The 11,237-nt window shown below is 52.9% G+C and overlaps 1 protein-coding gene across 4 annotated transcripts; it reads right to left on the bottom strand.

Annotated features, from left to right (window-relative positions):
* Positions 1–67: 67 nt before the first annotated feature.
* Positions 68–9,830, bottom strand: CUEDC2 (CUE domain containing 2). Of its 4 annotated transcripts, none has more exons than XM_063607872.1 (10): positions 9,352–9,492; positions 8,201–8,287; positions 1,934–2,014; positions 1,468–1,611; positions 1,318–1,379; positions 1,083–1,213; positions 815–997; positions 617–678; positions 476–536; positions 68–391 (listed from the first exon to the last, which is right to left on the bottom strand). In XM_063607872.1, exons 3-10 carry the CDS (start codon positions 2,005–2,007, stop codon positions 245–247), a joined length of 864 nt encoding a protein of 287 aa, XP_063463942.1. In that variant the 5' UTR covers positions 2,008–2,014; positions 8,201–8,287; positions 9,352–9,492; the 3' UTR covers positions 68–244. The 4 variants fall into 4 exon arrangements, with proteins under 4 accessions (XP_063463942.1, XP_034787271.1, XP_003825567.1 ...); XM_034931380.3 differs by having other exon boundaries at positions 1,934–2,017; XM_003825519.4 differs by lacking the exon at positions 8,201–8,287 and having other exon boundaries at positions 1,934–2,017; positions 9,352–9,830.
* Positions 9,831–11,237: the final 1,407 nt, after the last annotated feature.

An 11,237-nucleotide genomic window follows, 5' to 3' on the forward strand; every position in this document is an offset into this window, starting at 1 on the left:
GGAGGAAAGGTCAGACAGGCATAGTATCCCAGTCCTGAGGCAGAAATGACCAGAATGCACTCACACCTTCCTTGGGCCACCTTTACTGTGCCCATGGAGGCAGCTCCGAGAGTAGGTTAACACTATGGAGCAAAGGAGTAGAGAAGGGGGACAGGAGTTAGGGGGCCCCTGTGTAGGGGTATAGGGCTCCTGCATCCCTCTGGGATCTGAGCCTAGAAGGCTCGGGCAGAGTCCGGCGAGTGCCTCAATGGAAGCGGTACTTTCTGGCTGGCTTGAGGTTGATGTATGTGGCCTTCATCTCCTCGGCCTCAGGGTTCCGCACATCTTTGAATCGCTCCCCTTTGGTGCTCACTACCTGGTTGTCGATGTATCGGATCAGCTTCTTGGGGGCCTGTCAGGCAATCAGCAGTGAGTGGCAGAAGCCAGGAGCCAGTCCCACCCATTCCGCATCCCCAGCAACCCTTAACTCTCTCACCTCCTTGGGAGCCATGGGCCGGTGAATCTTCTGATCCTCTGCGCTATCCACCATCATGTACCTGTCAAAAACTGGCTGGGTGAAGCTCCTGTCACCCTGGGAAGACCCTCTAGGGCCCAGCCCAGCCCAGCCCAGACTCACTTCTGCAGGATGAAGGACTTCAGCTCATCCTTTTGGGGGCCTCTGAGGCGTCTGGGCAGGTCCTGCAGAGAGGGGAGGCCTGGTCTAGGCCCAAGGGCACCAGCAGGGGAAACAGATGGGGATAGGTAGGGGTTGGGGCTTAACACCAAGGTGGAATGTAGCTGAGGCTACATGGTAGAGGGTGCTGGGAAAAGATACCTGGTTGGGGCCCTCCCAGGCTGCAGGCCCCTCTTCCTTTCCCTCTACCAGCATCTGCACAGCTTCTTCCAAGTCCCCCCGAGCTTTGGCCAGCACCCACTGGGCCTGCTCCACCGAACAGGTAGGGAACACCTCCAGGAGTACATCCACCCCTGGCAGAAGCTCCTCCTCAGCGCCAGTTGCCTAAGGGTACAAACGTTAACAAGAGGCAATACTCCCCCCTTTCCAGCCCCCTGGGTCCCTCATTGGTACCCTCCTCTACCAGTACCTCATCTTGGGTGTCTGCAGCAGCAGCAGCCGAAGACCTAGTCTCTTCTTTGAGCATTTCGGGCCGCTGCAGGGGCTCTGGGGAGATGGGCACCTGACTTTGGACACCAGAGCTCTGCGGTTGCAGGTTCTCTTAAAGAGGCAAAGAGAGCATCAGGTTTGCCAAGGCTCTGGGGAGCAGGCAGTTGGGGGAGCGGGATTATGAATCACTCAGGTGCCCAGAGCCCCAGACTCACCTTTGTTCCTGGCATCGCTCAGCTGCCCTGAGAGCTTCTGCATCATGTCCCCTATTGTGCCCCTGAAAAGATGAGGGCAGTGAGAGGATGACTCTGCCCACCCCATAATCAGCCAGCCCCTTCCTCCTCCTGGCCCTAGCCAGAACCTACCTGGGGATGTGGGCGAAGCCAGGCACATAGGCCTCCATCATCTCAGTGAAAGCCTCCATATCGAAGTTCTCCTCTGATGGGCCCGAGGGGCCCAGGTCCTCCAGGACCCCAAGCACATAGGAGAAGATGACCTCATCCAAGCCACTGCAGGAAGGGAACAGGACAAGCCCTGGGTAGGACACTGGATGCCTCCAGCACCCCCACCTATCCTGAGATTCCAGCCCTCAGCTTCATGGGGTCTATGAGCTAGACCTTTATCTTTAAGGCCAGAGAGTATAACCCCCTCCCTCAGAGCTATGGTTTCCCATCTGCCCAACAAAGGTGACAGGGACAGGATGAGAAGTAAGGCCTCTCAGCAAATCCTAGTCAGCCCTCCTGCTGTCTTTCCATCAGCCAGTACCCATAATACTGCCTGGCAGCTCCAGCTCCAGCACTGACATGAGCCTTCCGGGGGACCCGTCTCTACCTGAGGTCGGCCTCCGGGAGGTGTGTCTGGACAAAGGCAAGGAGGGCTGCACTGACGATCCTCTCCAGCTCCATGCTCTCTCTTCTGAAGGGACACAGACAGGATGGCCAGGCCTTCTTCTGCCTGCCCCCACCCACTGGGCCTGGGGGCAGTGGCTCCTCCCTCCTGGCCTGCTGTGGAACCATCTGTTGATGCTGCCCTCTCTGTTCCCCCAAGTAGAACCATGCCCCCTCCTCCGCCCATCTCACCTCCTTCAGCCTGAGACAGGACCGGGCACTGTGTCTGGAGACAGCCTCTAGAGGAGGCGCCCCCCCACCTCTCCCCACCCCCCTACCTCTCCCCACCCCCCTACCCCATTCCCCAGCAGCAGTCCCAGACCTTCTGACAAGGTCTTGGGGTCACATGCCTCCTGGCTCAGGAATCCCATCACTGAGGGAGCCCCTTGGCCCCCAAGTCCAATCACAAGGGGCCCCATTGTCCAGCCCCTCAAGGCTCAGCCTCAGGACCAAGCACAGCCCTTCCCCCACCCAGAACAGGCCACCCACCCTCTGCACAAAGGGGCTTTTCTGGCTCTGGGGCCCAGATAGAAGGGGAAGCCTTTCATGGATTCTCTCTTCTCGCCCAGTCCCTGCCCTTCCTGCAGCTTAGGACTATCTGCACAGCACTTTCCATCCTCCTCCCCAAGGCCTGAGGAGCCCACAGATCTGGCCCTCTCCCAGCTCTCCAGCCTCCCCAGTCCCTCCTCCCTGGCTCGCTCCCGCCCCACCTTGCTGTCCCTCAGACTTGCTGAGCTTCCTCCTGTCTGTGTCCTGCGGGACATCCATGGCTCATCCAGTCACTCCTCAGGGCTCCGCTCAAATGTTACCTCCTCAGAGAGCCCTTCCCTGACTAACCTATGGCAAGTAAGTCTTCTCCATGCCCCTTAACCCTACATAGCACTTACTACCATTAACATTATTTTGTGCTTATTTGCCTATTGTCTGTCTGCCCCCATAAAATGGAAGCTCCAAAGCAAGGTGGGGATGAGGGGGACACTCTGTCTTATTCATGAGTGTAACCCTAGCACCTAGAAAAATGCCCATACTGGCTAGGTGCTGAATACATACCTGTTGACATGCTCCATTCCCATCTACATGCTTTTGACTCCCAAAAGTCTGTTTGGGAGTCAGGAGCATGTGGGTGGTAATGAATGGCTCCAGACCCATAGGTCCAAATGCCAGCTCATCATCCCACTCAGAAGGCTCCGAGGCACCACCAGTTCCACGCACCTCACACTCATCATAGACTACTGATCTGCGCACATCCCCCTCCAAACACACATCTGCTTCATCAGCTGACACCACTCACTCAGCTGCCAAAGCTGAAACCTGGGGATTACCCTTGATTTTGCCCTCTTTCACCCCTACCAGTCAATCACCAAGTCTGTCAATTCTACTTCCTTCTTTCCTTCTTATCTGCATTGTATCCACTTCTCCCTATGCTGAGTCTGGCTTCTGCTCCAAAATCTCCACCAAAATTTCTTCTTTTTCTTTTTTTTAGACAGGGTCTGGCTCTGTCACCCAGGCTGGAGTGCAGTGGTATGATCTCGGCTCACTGCAACCTCCATCTCCCCAGCTCAAGCCATCCTCCTGCCTTAGCCTCCGGAGTAGCTGGGACTACAGGCACACGCCACCTACTAGTTTTTTTTTTGTTGTTGTTTGTTTGTTTGTTTGTTTTAGTAGAGATGCAGTTTTGCCATGTTTTGAGTCCAGGGTTCGAGACCCAGGCTGGTCTCGAACTCCTGGGCTCAAAGCAGTTCGCCCACCTCAGCCTCCCAAAGTGCTGGGATTACAGCCATGAGTCACCGTGCCCGGCCTCAAAATTTCTTAGACTGAGGTCATCAGTTACTTTTTCCAGGTTTTAGTCTAATTAGGTTGAACCATATGAGCTTGCCAATTTTGTCTGGTTTTGATCTACAAAAAAAGAGGGGGAATTTCTCATGATTTCACCTTCTATTTGCCCTTTCAGCAGCTCCAACTTTGGTTTCTGAGATGCCATTCTTTCCTGGTTTCCTTCTACCTCTCTGGCCATTTCTTCGAAGGCCCTTTCTCTGTCCCCTTCTCTGCTCCCCTCTAAATGTGGGAGTTCCTCACATGCAAGGCTGCCTCTCCTCACTGCAGCGCTCTCTCTCTCTCTCTGGAAGATCTCATCTGGGCCCACATCTTTATGTACCAATGCCATGTCATCAATTCCCAAATGCCCAGTCCTCTAGTCCAGTCTCCTCTGAGCTACAGGCTTGGACATCTACCTCTCTAACACTGCCACGTGTATGTTTTACAGGCATCTCACAGTTAGCGTGTCCCAAACTAATGTTCTCTCAAGTGCTTTACTCCTCCAAGGCCATTCTCAGTAAATGCATGTCCAGGCACCCGGCTGTTCCTGCCACAAATCTGGGAATTATCCTTGACACCATCCTACCCCTTGCTCTCCCTCATCCAATCAGTCGCCAAGCCCTAATCATTATCTCTTGCCACATCTATTTCTCTCCATCTCTACTCCCACTTTTCTCCATCTCTTGCCTGCAAGACCTTCCTAACCCTTCTCCCCACTCCATCTTCCCCCCAACAACCTATTCTCCACACCACAGCTGTGTGATCTTTACAAAAAAATCACATCTTTTCCTGCTTAAAATCTATCAATGCCTTCCTGCTACCCTTCAGGAAAGTCCAGAATCTTTTCATGGCTTTCCATTGCGGTCCTTACCCTGTCTATATCTCTCTCCAGCTTCACCATGCACCATACCTTCCTGGATCATTTCCCTCCCTCCACCCTGGCTTTGTTTTTTGTTTGTTTTGTTTTGTTTTTGAGACAGCCTCACTCTGTTGCCCAGGCTAGAGTGCAGTGGTGCCATCTTGGCTCACTGCAACCTCTGCCTCCTGGGTTCAAGTGATTCTCCTGCCTCAGCCTCCCAAGTAACTGGGATTACAGACATGTGCACCACACCTGGCTAATTTTTGTATTTCTAGTAGAGACAGGGTTTCACCATGTTGGCCAGGCAGGTCTTGAACTCCTGACCTCAGGTGATCCACCTGCCTTGGCCTCCCAAAGTGCTGGGATTACAGGCATGACAAAGCACCCGGCCCCACCCTGGCTTTCTTTCAGTTTGCTAACACTCAAACTCTTTCATGGCAAGGTAGTGTACCCTCTGAGCCTTCTGCCTCATCATCTGAGTGGGACAATGAGCTGCCATTTGGACCTATGGGTCTGGAGCCATTCATTACCACCCACATGCTCCTGACTCCCAAATAGACTTTTGGGAGTTAAAAGCATGTAGATGGGAATGGAACATGTCAACAAGTATGTATTGAGCACCTAGCCAGCGCGGGCATTTTTCTAGGTGCTAGGGCTACACAAACTATTTCCTCTGCCTGGGCACCCTTCTGCCTCCACCCCTTTACTTACTGTCACTCTGATCTTTTGGGTCTCATTTTAAAATTCCCTTCCTTGGCTGGGCACGGTGCCTCATGCCTGTAATTCCAGCACTTTGGGAGGCTGAGGCAAGAGGATCGTTTGAGCTCAGGAGTTTAAGACCAGCCTTGGCAACATATCAAGACCCCATCTCTCTTTTTGTAGAAAAATATTTTTAGGCCAGGCACGGAGGCTCATGCCTGTAATCCCAGCACTTTGGGAGACCCAGGGAGTTGGATCACGAGGTCAGGAGATCAAGACCATCTTGGCTAACACAGTGAAACCCCGTCTCTACTAAAAATACAAAAATTAGCTGGGCATGGTGACACGCGCCTGTAGTCCCAGCTACTCAGGAGGCTGAGGCAGGAGAATGACATGAACCTGGGAGGCGGAGGTTGCAGTGAGCCGAGATTGCACCACTGCACTCCAGCCTGGACGACAGAGTGAGACTTTGTCTCAAAAAAAAAAAAAAAAAAAAAAGAAAAGAAAAGAAAAATATTTTCAAATAAAAATAAAATAATTCCCTTCTTCCTCAAGGGACATCACCCCTGACCTAGAACTCGTTTGGGCCCTGCCATATTACACTCTCTATGCAGGCTGCAAGTTTTCTGACTAGCAGCACCTTTCACAGCCATAATTATTATTTGGACAATGTTTAATGTTTCTTCCAGTTGTCTCATGAAGCAGGGACTAAACACCGGGCTGACATTCACCAGTGTATACTCAGCATCTCTCATGAAGTGGGCACTCAATAAACAGTTGAACCCCAATTTACCTATGAAGAAATGAAGTTCAGTGTGTTTAATGACTTGCCCAGAGTCACCTGGCTTGACTGCGGTAGTCAGATTTAAATCCAGGTCACCTAGTTCAGCATCTATTCTAGGGGCTACTCTGGGGAAGGGAGGATATCAAGACTTTCAAGTGGGTTGGGACAGGGCTACCTTCTATGCTTACAGTTGCCTGGTCCCCTGAGTGGTAACAGAGTTGCTCATAGCACAGGGGTCACTTTGGAAAGCAGGACTGAGAAGCCCCAGCCTACCAGGGGAATTCATACCACCTGCGCCAGAGCCCTCATGGGCCCTGAGGAAGAGCAGAATGGCTCAGCCCAGGCATACTAGATCCCATCATGCAGCTCCCTCAGGGTAGAACCGCCTCCAGGGACCTACCTCGACCCTGGGTTACATCACCCTCGAATCCTGGGCTGTCAGTTGCATGGTAGCCTCTGCCGGGACAAAGGCCCATGGCTGCTGCATGAAAGCCCAGTTTCTTTCTTTCTTTTTTTTTTTTTGAGACGGAGTTTCGCTCTTGTTGCCCAGGCTGGAGTGCAATGGTGTGAACCTGACAGGGTCAAGCGATTCTCCTGCCTCAGCCTCCTGAGTAGCTGGGATTACAGGCGCCTGCCACAACGCCCAGCTAATTTTTTGTATTTTTGGTAGAGACGGGGTTTCACCATGTTGGCCAGGCTGGTCTCGAACTCCTGACCTCAGGTGATCTGTCCGCCTTGGCCTCCCAAAGTGCTGGGATTACAGGCATGAGCCACCTGTGTGGTGGTGACTGAAACTTGGCTGAAAGCCCAGTTTTTCTTTTTTTTTTTAATTTTATTTATTTATTTATTTATTTATTTTATTTTTGAGACAGAGTTTCACTCTTGTTGCCCAGGCTAGAGTGCAATGGCGCGATCTTGGCTCACCGCAACCTCCACCTCCTGGGTTCAAGCGATTCTCCTGCCTCAGCCCTCCTGAGTAGCTGGGATTACAAGCATGTGCCACCATGCTCGGCTAATTTTGTATTTTTAGTAGAGACAGGGTTTCTCCATCTTGGTCAGGCTGGTCTCGAACTCCCGACCTCAGGTGATCTGCCCGCCTAGGCCTCCCAAAGTGCTGGGATTATAGGTGTGAGCCACCGTGCCCAGCCTGAGAGCCCAGTTTCTAGGGAAGAAGCTTCTCAGGGATGTGTCTCATGCTTCTGGGTTTTTAGCCAAGGCCTGGGGGCCAGGGAATTTTTAGGAAACTCTTCACTGTCCCCAAATAAAAAGACTTGCTCCCCTAAGCTTTTCTCTAGTTTGTATTCCAAGGGAACATCCTCCCTCCCTCCTCCTGTTTTTGGTCTACCCAAACTTCACCCAGGCTTCTAAGCTCTTTTACCCTCCCCCATCCCCGGTAGCCTTCCTAAGTACATCCTTCCTGCTCAGGGGCTCCTAATACTTCTTCCCGCATAGCCCCTGAGTTGGGGAAGATCTGGTCTGCCAGACTGGTTTCCTAAGTAGCACCTAAGCAGCCAGCCTTCTCCAGGGTAAGAACATGATTTCCATGAGACATTTCAAGTTCCAGATGTAGCCCACAGAACCCCATTACTTCTTGGGGGCCCCAAATTAGAGATCATTGGTTGATGGTGTCTACCAAATGTGACTGTCATCCTGTCATGAGTCCTGCCTAAATGCCTCCGATGATGGTAATATTAGCATTTATTGCCTCTGCTTACCAGGCATTGTTCTAAGCACTTTTACATGTATTAACTTACCTAATCCTTACGATAACTCTAAAATGTAGATACTGTTATTCTCCCTATTTTATTTTATTTATTTTATTTATTTATGTATTTTTGAGATGGAGTCTCACTCTGCCATCCAGGCTGGAGTGCAGTGGTGCGATCTCAGCTCACTGCAACCTCCACCTCCCTGGTTCAAGCAATTCCCCTGCCTCAGCCTCCCGAGTAGCTGGGATTACAGTCGCATGCCACCATGCCTGGCAATTTTTTTTTGTATTTTTTAGTAGAGACGGGGTTTCACCATGTTGGCCAGACTGGTCTCGAACTCCTGACCTCAGGCAATCCACCCGCCTCGGTCTCCCAAAGTGCTGGGATTACAGGCATGAACCACCGCGCCCGGCCGTATTATCCGCATTTTACCTGAAAGGAAATGAAGGCACTATGAGGTTAAGTAACTTGCCCAAGGTCACAAGGCAAGTTAATGGCAGATTTACACCCAGGCTGTCTGGATCCAGAACGCTCACTGTTAACCACCACACTACATCACCTCTCACGATGCAAATTGTGTGGCCCCATCCTATATTCTGAATCTCCTCTCCTGCCTGGCTGGCTATATTGTCTATTTCAGAATCTTTGCTCACACCACTCTCCCAGCCCAGAGCATCTTTCCCTCTGCCTCTCCAAATCTCATTCTGCAGGACTCCCTTTCTGCAGCCAACCCTAACTGCCCCACCTTCACTGCTCCCAGCTAGCCTGGGAGCTTCCCAAGGGCAGCACAGGCCTGGACCCACCAGATGCTAGATAGAGACACTGTGGACAAATTTAAGTGAGAGTGGGGTAAGAAGTACTATGCTGCTCCCTTGGGGTGGGGAGGTGCTTAAAGTGGAGGGAGAGCAGGCCATGTGGGAGGAGGAATCCTGGGAGCTAGTGTGAAAGGAGTCCTAGCGAACTTCTCAGGGAGGCAGCAAGGGGTCTAGCATGGAGGTCTTCAATGCTTCTCCCAGCCCCTGTGAAGCCCGGTTCCTGAGGCCCTGGACCCATAACGCAGGCCCCAGAGGATATCATTGTCCTCTGATACCCAAGTCAGACCTTAGAGGCACCAAGGGCATTGAGGGGAACAAGGGATCCCTGCATCCAAAGTCAGGCGGGAGCACAAACAGGGAGGGCGAGCACAGGAAGTGGGACCGCGATGATGGACGACCCCTGAAGCAGCAGCTCCCTAAACCCGCTAGCGGGACACCCATAAGCGTCCAGAATAGTGGGCCCGAGGGCACAGGGATGCGGCTGTGGCCTTGGAGGACACATGACGAGGCAGGCCTGAGCAAACTGGTTGTGCCTTGATACAGGCCACGGCGAGAATCAGAGATGGGGGTCCGACGGGCCCCGGGGGGGGGTACCGTGGGGGAACACATCGGACGGGTACCCTGGGTCAGCGCTCTCCGCGACTCTCCTAGCCCTGGGCCGGGGGCAGGAGGGGAAATCACCTGCTCCGTCGGGCGCCGCCGGCGACTTGTCCCGCGCGGTGCAGCTCTCATCCCCCAGCCCCACCAACGAGATCAAAGGCGGGGCCCAGAGCGGTTCCCTTCCAGAGGCGCCGTGGCGGCCATGTTTGAGAAGGGCAAGTTGCCCACAACAGGGCGGAGCTTCTGCTCTAATTCTCAAACGTCCCAGGGCTATGGACGGGCTCCCGTGGCGGCCAGTTTTGTTGCGCGTAGGGAGGCGTTAGGCGTGAAGGTCTTGAGAGGGGATGGAGTTGAAGTGGGTAGGACTGCATCCCCGTCTTGTTCCTTCTCATCCGTCGGAGACCCGAAACCTTTCTCTTTCTTTCTCTCTCTCTTTCTCTCGTCTCTCTCTCTCTCACTTTTTTTTCCTTTTCTTCTTCTTCTTTTTTTTTTTTGGGAGGGAGCCTCGCACTGTCTCCCGGGCTGGAGTGCAGTGGCGCGATCTCGGCTCACTGCAACCTCCGCCTCCCGGGTTCTAGAGATTCTCCTGCCTCAGCCTCCCGAGTAGCTGGGATTACAGGCGCGCGCCACCACGCCCAGATAATTTATTGTATTTTTAGTAGAAACGGGGTTTCACCATGTTGGCCAGGCAGGTCTCAAACTCCTGACCTCGTGATTCGCCTGCCTCGGCCTCCCAAAGTGCTGGGATTACAGGCATGAGCCACCGCGCCTGGCCTCTTTTCTTTTCTTCTTTCTTTATTTTCCTTTCTTTCCCTCCCTCCCTTCCTTCCTTCTCTTTCTTTTTCTTTTTTTCTTGCTGTTACAGCCCCAGGCTGGAGTGCAGGTTCACGAGTGCGAACATGGCTCATGCAGCCCCGACCTCCTGGGTTCAAGTGATCCTCCCATCTCAGCCTCTGGAGTAGCTGGAACCACAGGCGCGTGCCACCACACCCAGCTAATTTTTTTTTTTTTTTTTGTAGAGACAGGGTTTTTGCCACGTGGCCCAGGCTGGTCTCTTAGGTACTGACTTCCCCACCCTGTCTGTACCTTTTGCATTCCCTTAACAGCAATGTCTCCCCTAGATTGGGGTGAGCTACAGGTCTGTGTCTCCGGAGGGTGGAGCCTGGGATTTTGGACGTGGTCTGGGAGAGGTGGAGTGGTAGCAGGTGTCAGGATGAGGATCCACCTGAGCCCTGTCATGGACAGCCTGTAGACCATGCCTACCCCCCGGGGCCTTCATCCCCCATGTTGGCAGGGCTGCTTGTCTAGGACAGGAGAGCTGAACTCCAGGGCCCAACAAGACCTCAGCTTCCTCTTTTTGTTCCTGCTGCCACAGATTCCCGGTGCTGCCCTGTGGGGAAGCCCCACAGCCCTCCCCTCTTGGGAACCCTGAAATGGGTCACAAGGGTAAGAGTCCCCTTCAAGGATAAAATTTCCCATCCCCCATCAGCAGGGATGAGCCCTTTTTAGTGCTAGTTCCCTCGTGGGGTGCTGGGGACCCGGAAGCTGTCCCTGCCCTCAGGGAGCTCACAGTCCAAGAGAGAAGTCCCATCTTTCCTCTCTCCTAGGGACTAAGGCAGTGCCAAGATACTATGCTGCAGTGGCTCACACCTGTAATTCTAGCACTTTGCAAGGCTGAGGTGGGAGGATCGCTTGAGCCCAGGAATTTGAGACCAGCCTGGGCAACATGGCAAAACCTCGTCTCTACAAAAAATTTAAAAAATAAAAAATTATCTGGGCATGGTGACACACGCCAGTAGTCCCAGCTACTCCAGAGACTGAGGTGGGAGGATCATTTGAGCCCCAGAGGTCAAGGCTGCAGTAAGCCGTGATTGTGCTACTGCACTCCAGCCTGAGTGACAAAGCAAGACCCTGTCTCAAAAAAAAAAAAAAAAAAAAAAGAAGAAAAGAAGGAGAAGGAAGAAGAA

The sequence above is a fragment of the Pan paniscus genome, chromosome 8 (genome assembly GCF_029289425.2).
Source record: "Pan paniscus chromosome 8, NHGRI_mPanPan1-v2.0_pri, whole genome shotgun sequence".
NCBI lineage: Eukaryota > Metazoa > Chordata > Mammalia > Primates > Hominidae > Pan > Pan paniscus.

Excerpts from the sequence above, each read along its gene's own strand:
- CUEDC2 (XM_003825519.4), bottom strand. The coding sequence starts at position 2,007 with ATGGAGCTGGAGAGGATCGTCAGTGCAGCCCTCCTTGCCTTTGTCCAG. Across the intron at positions 1,214-1,317 it reads GAGCGATGCCAGGAACAAAG|AGAACCTGCAACCGCAGAGC; the intron begins GTGAGTCTGGGG and ends TGCCTCTTTAAG. Across the intron at positions 998-1,082 it reads CTGCAGACACCCAAGATGAG|GCAACTGGCGCTGAGGAGGA; the intron begins GTACTGGTAGAG and ends TTGTACCCTTAG.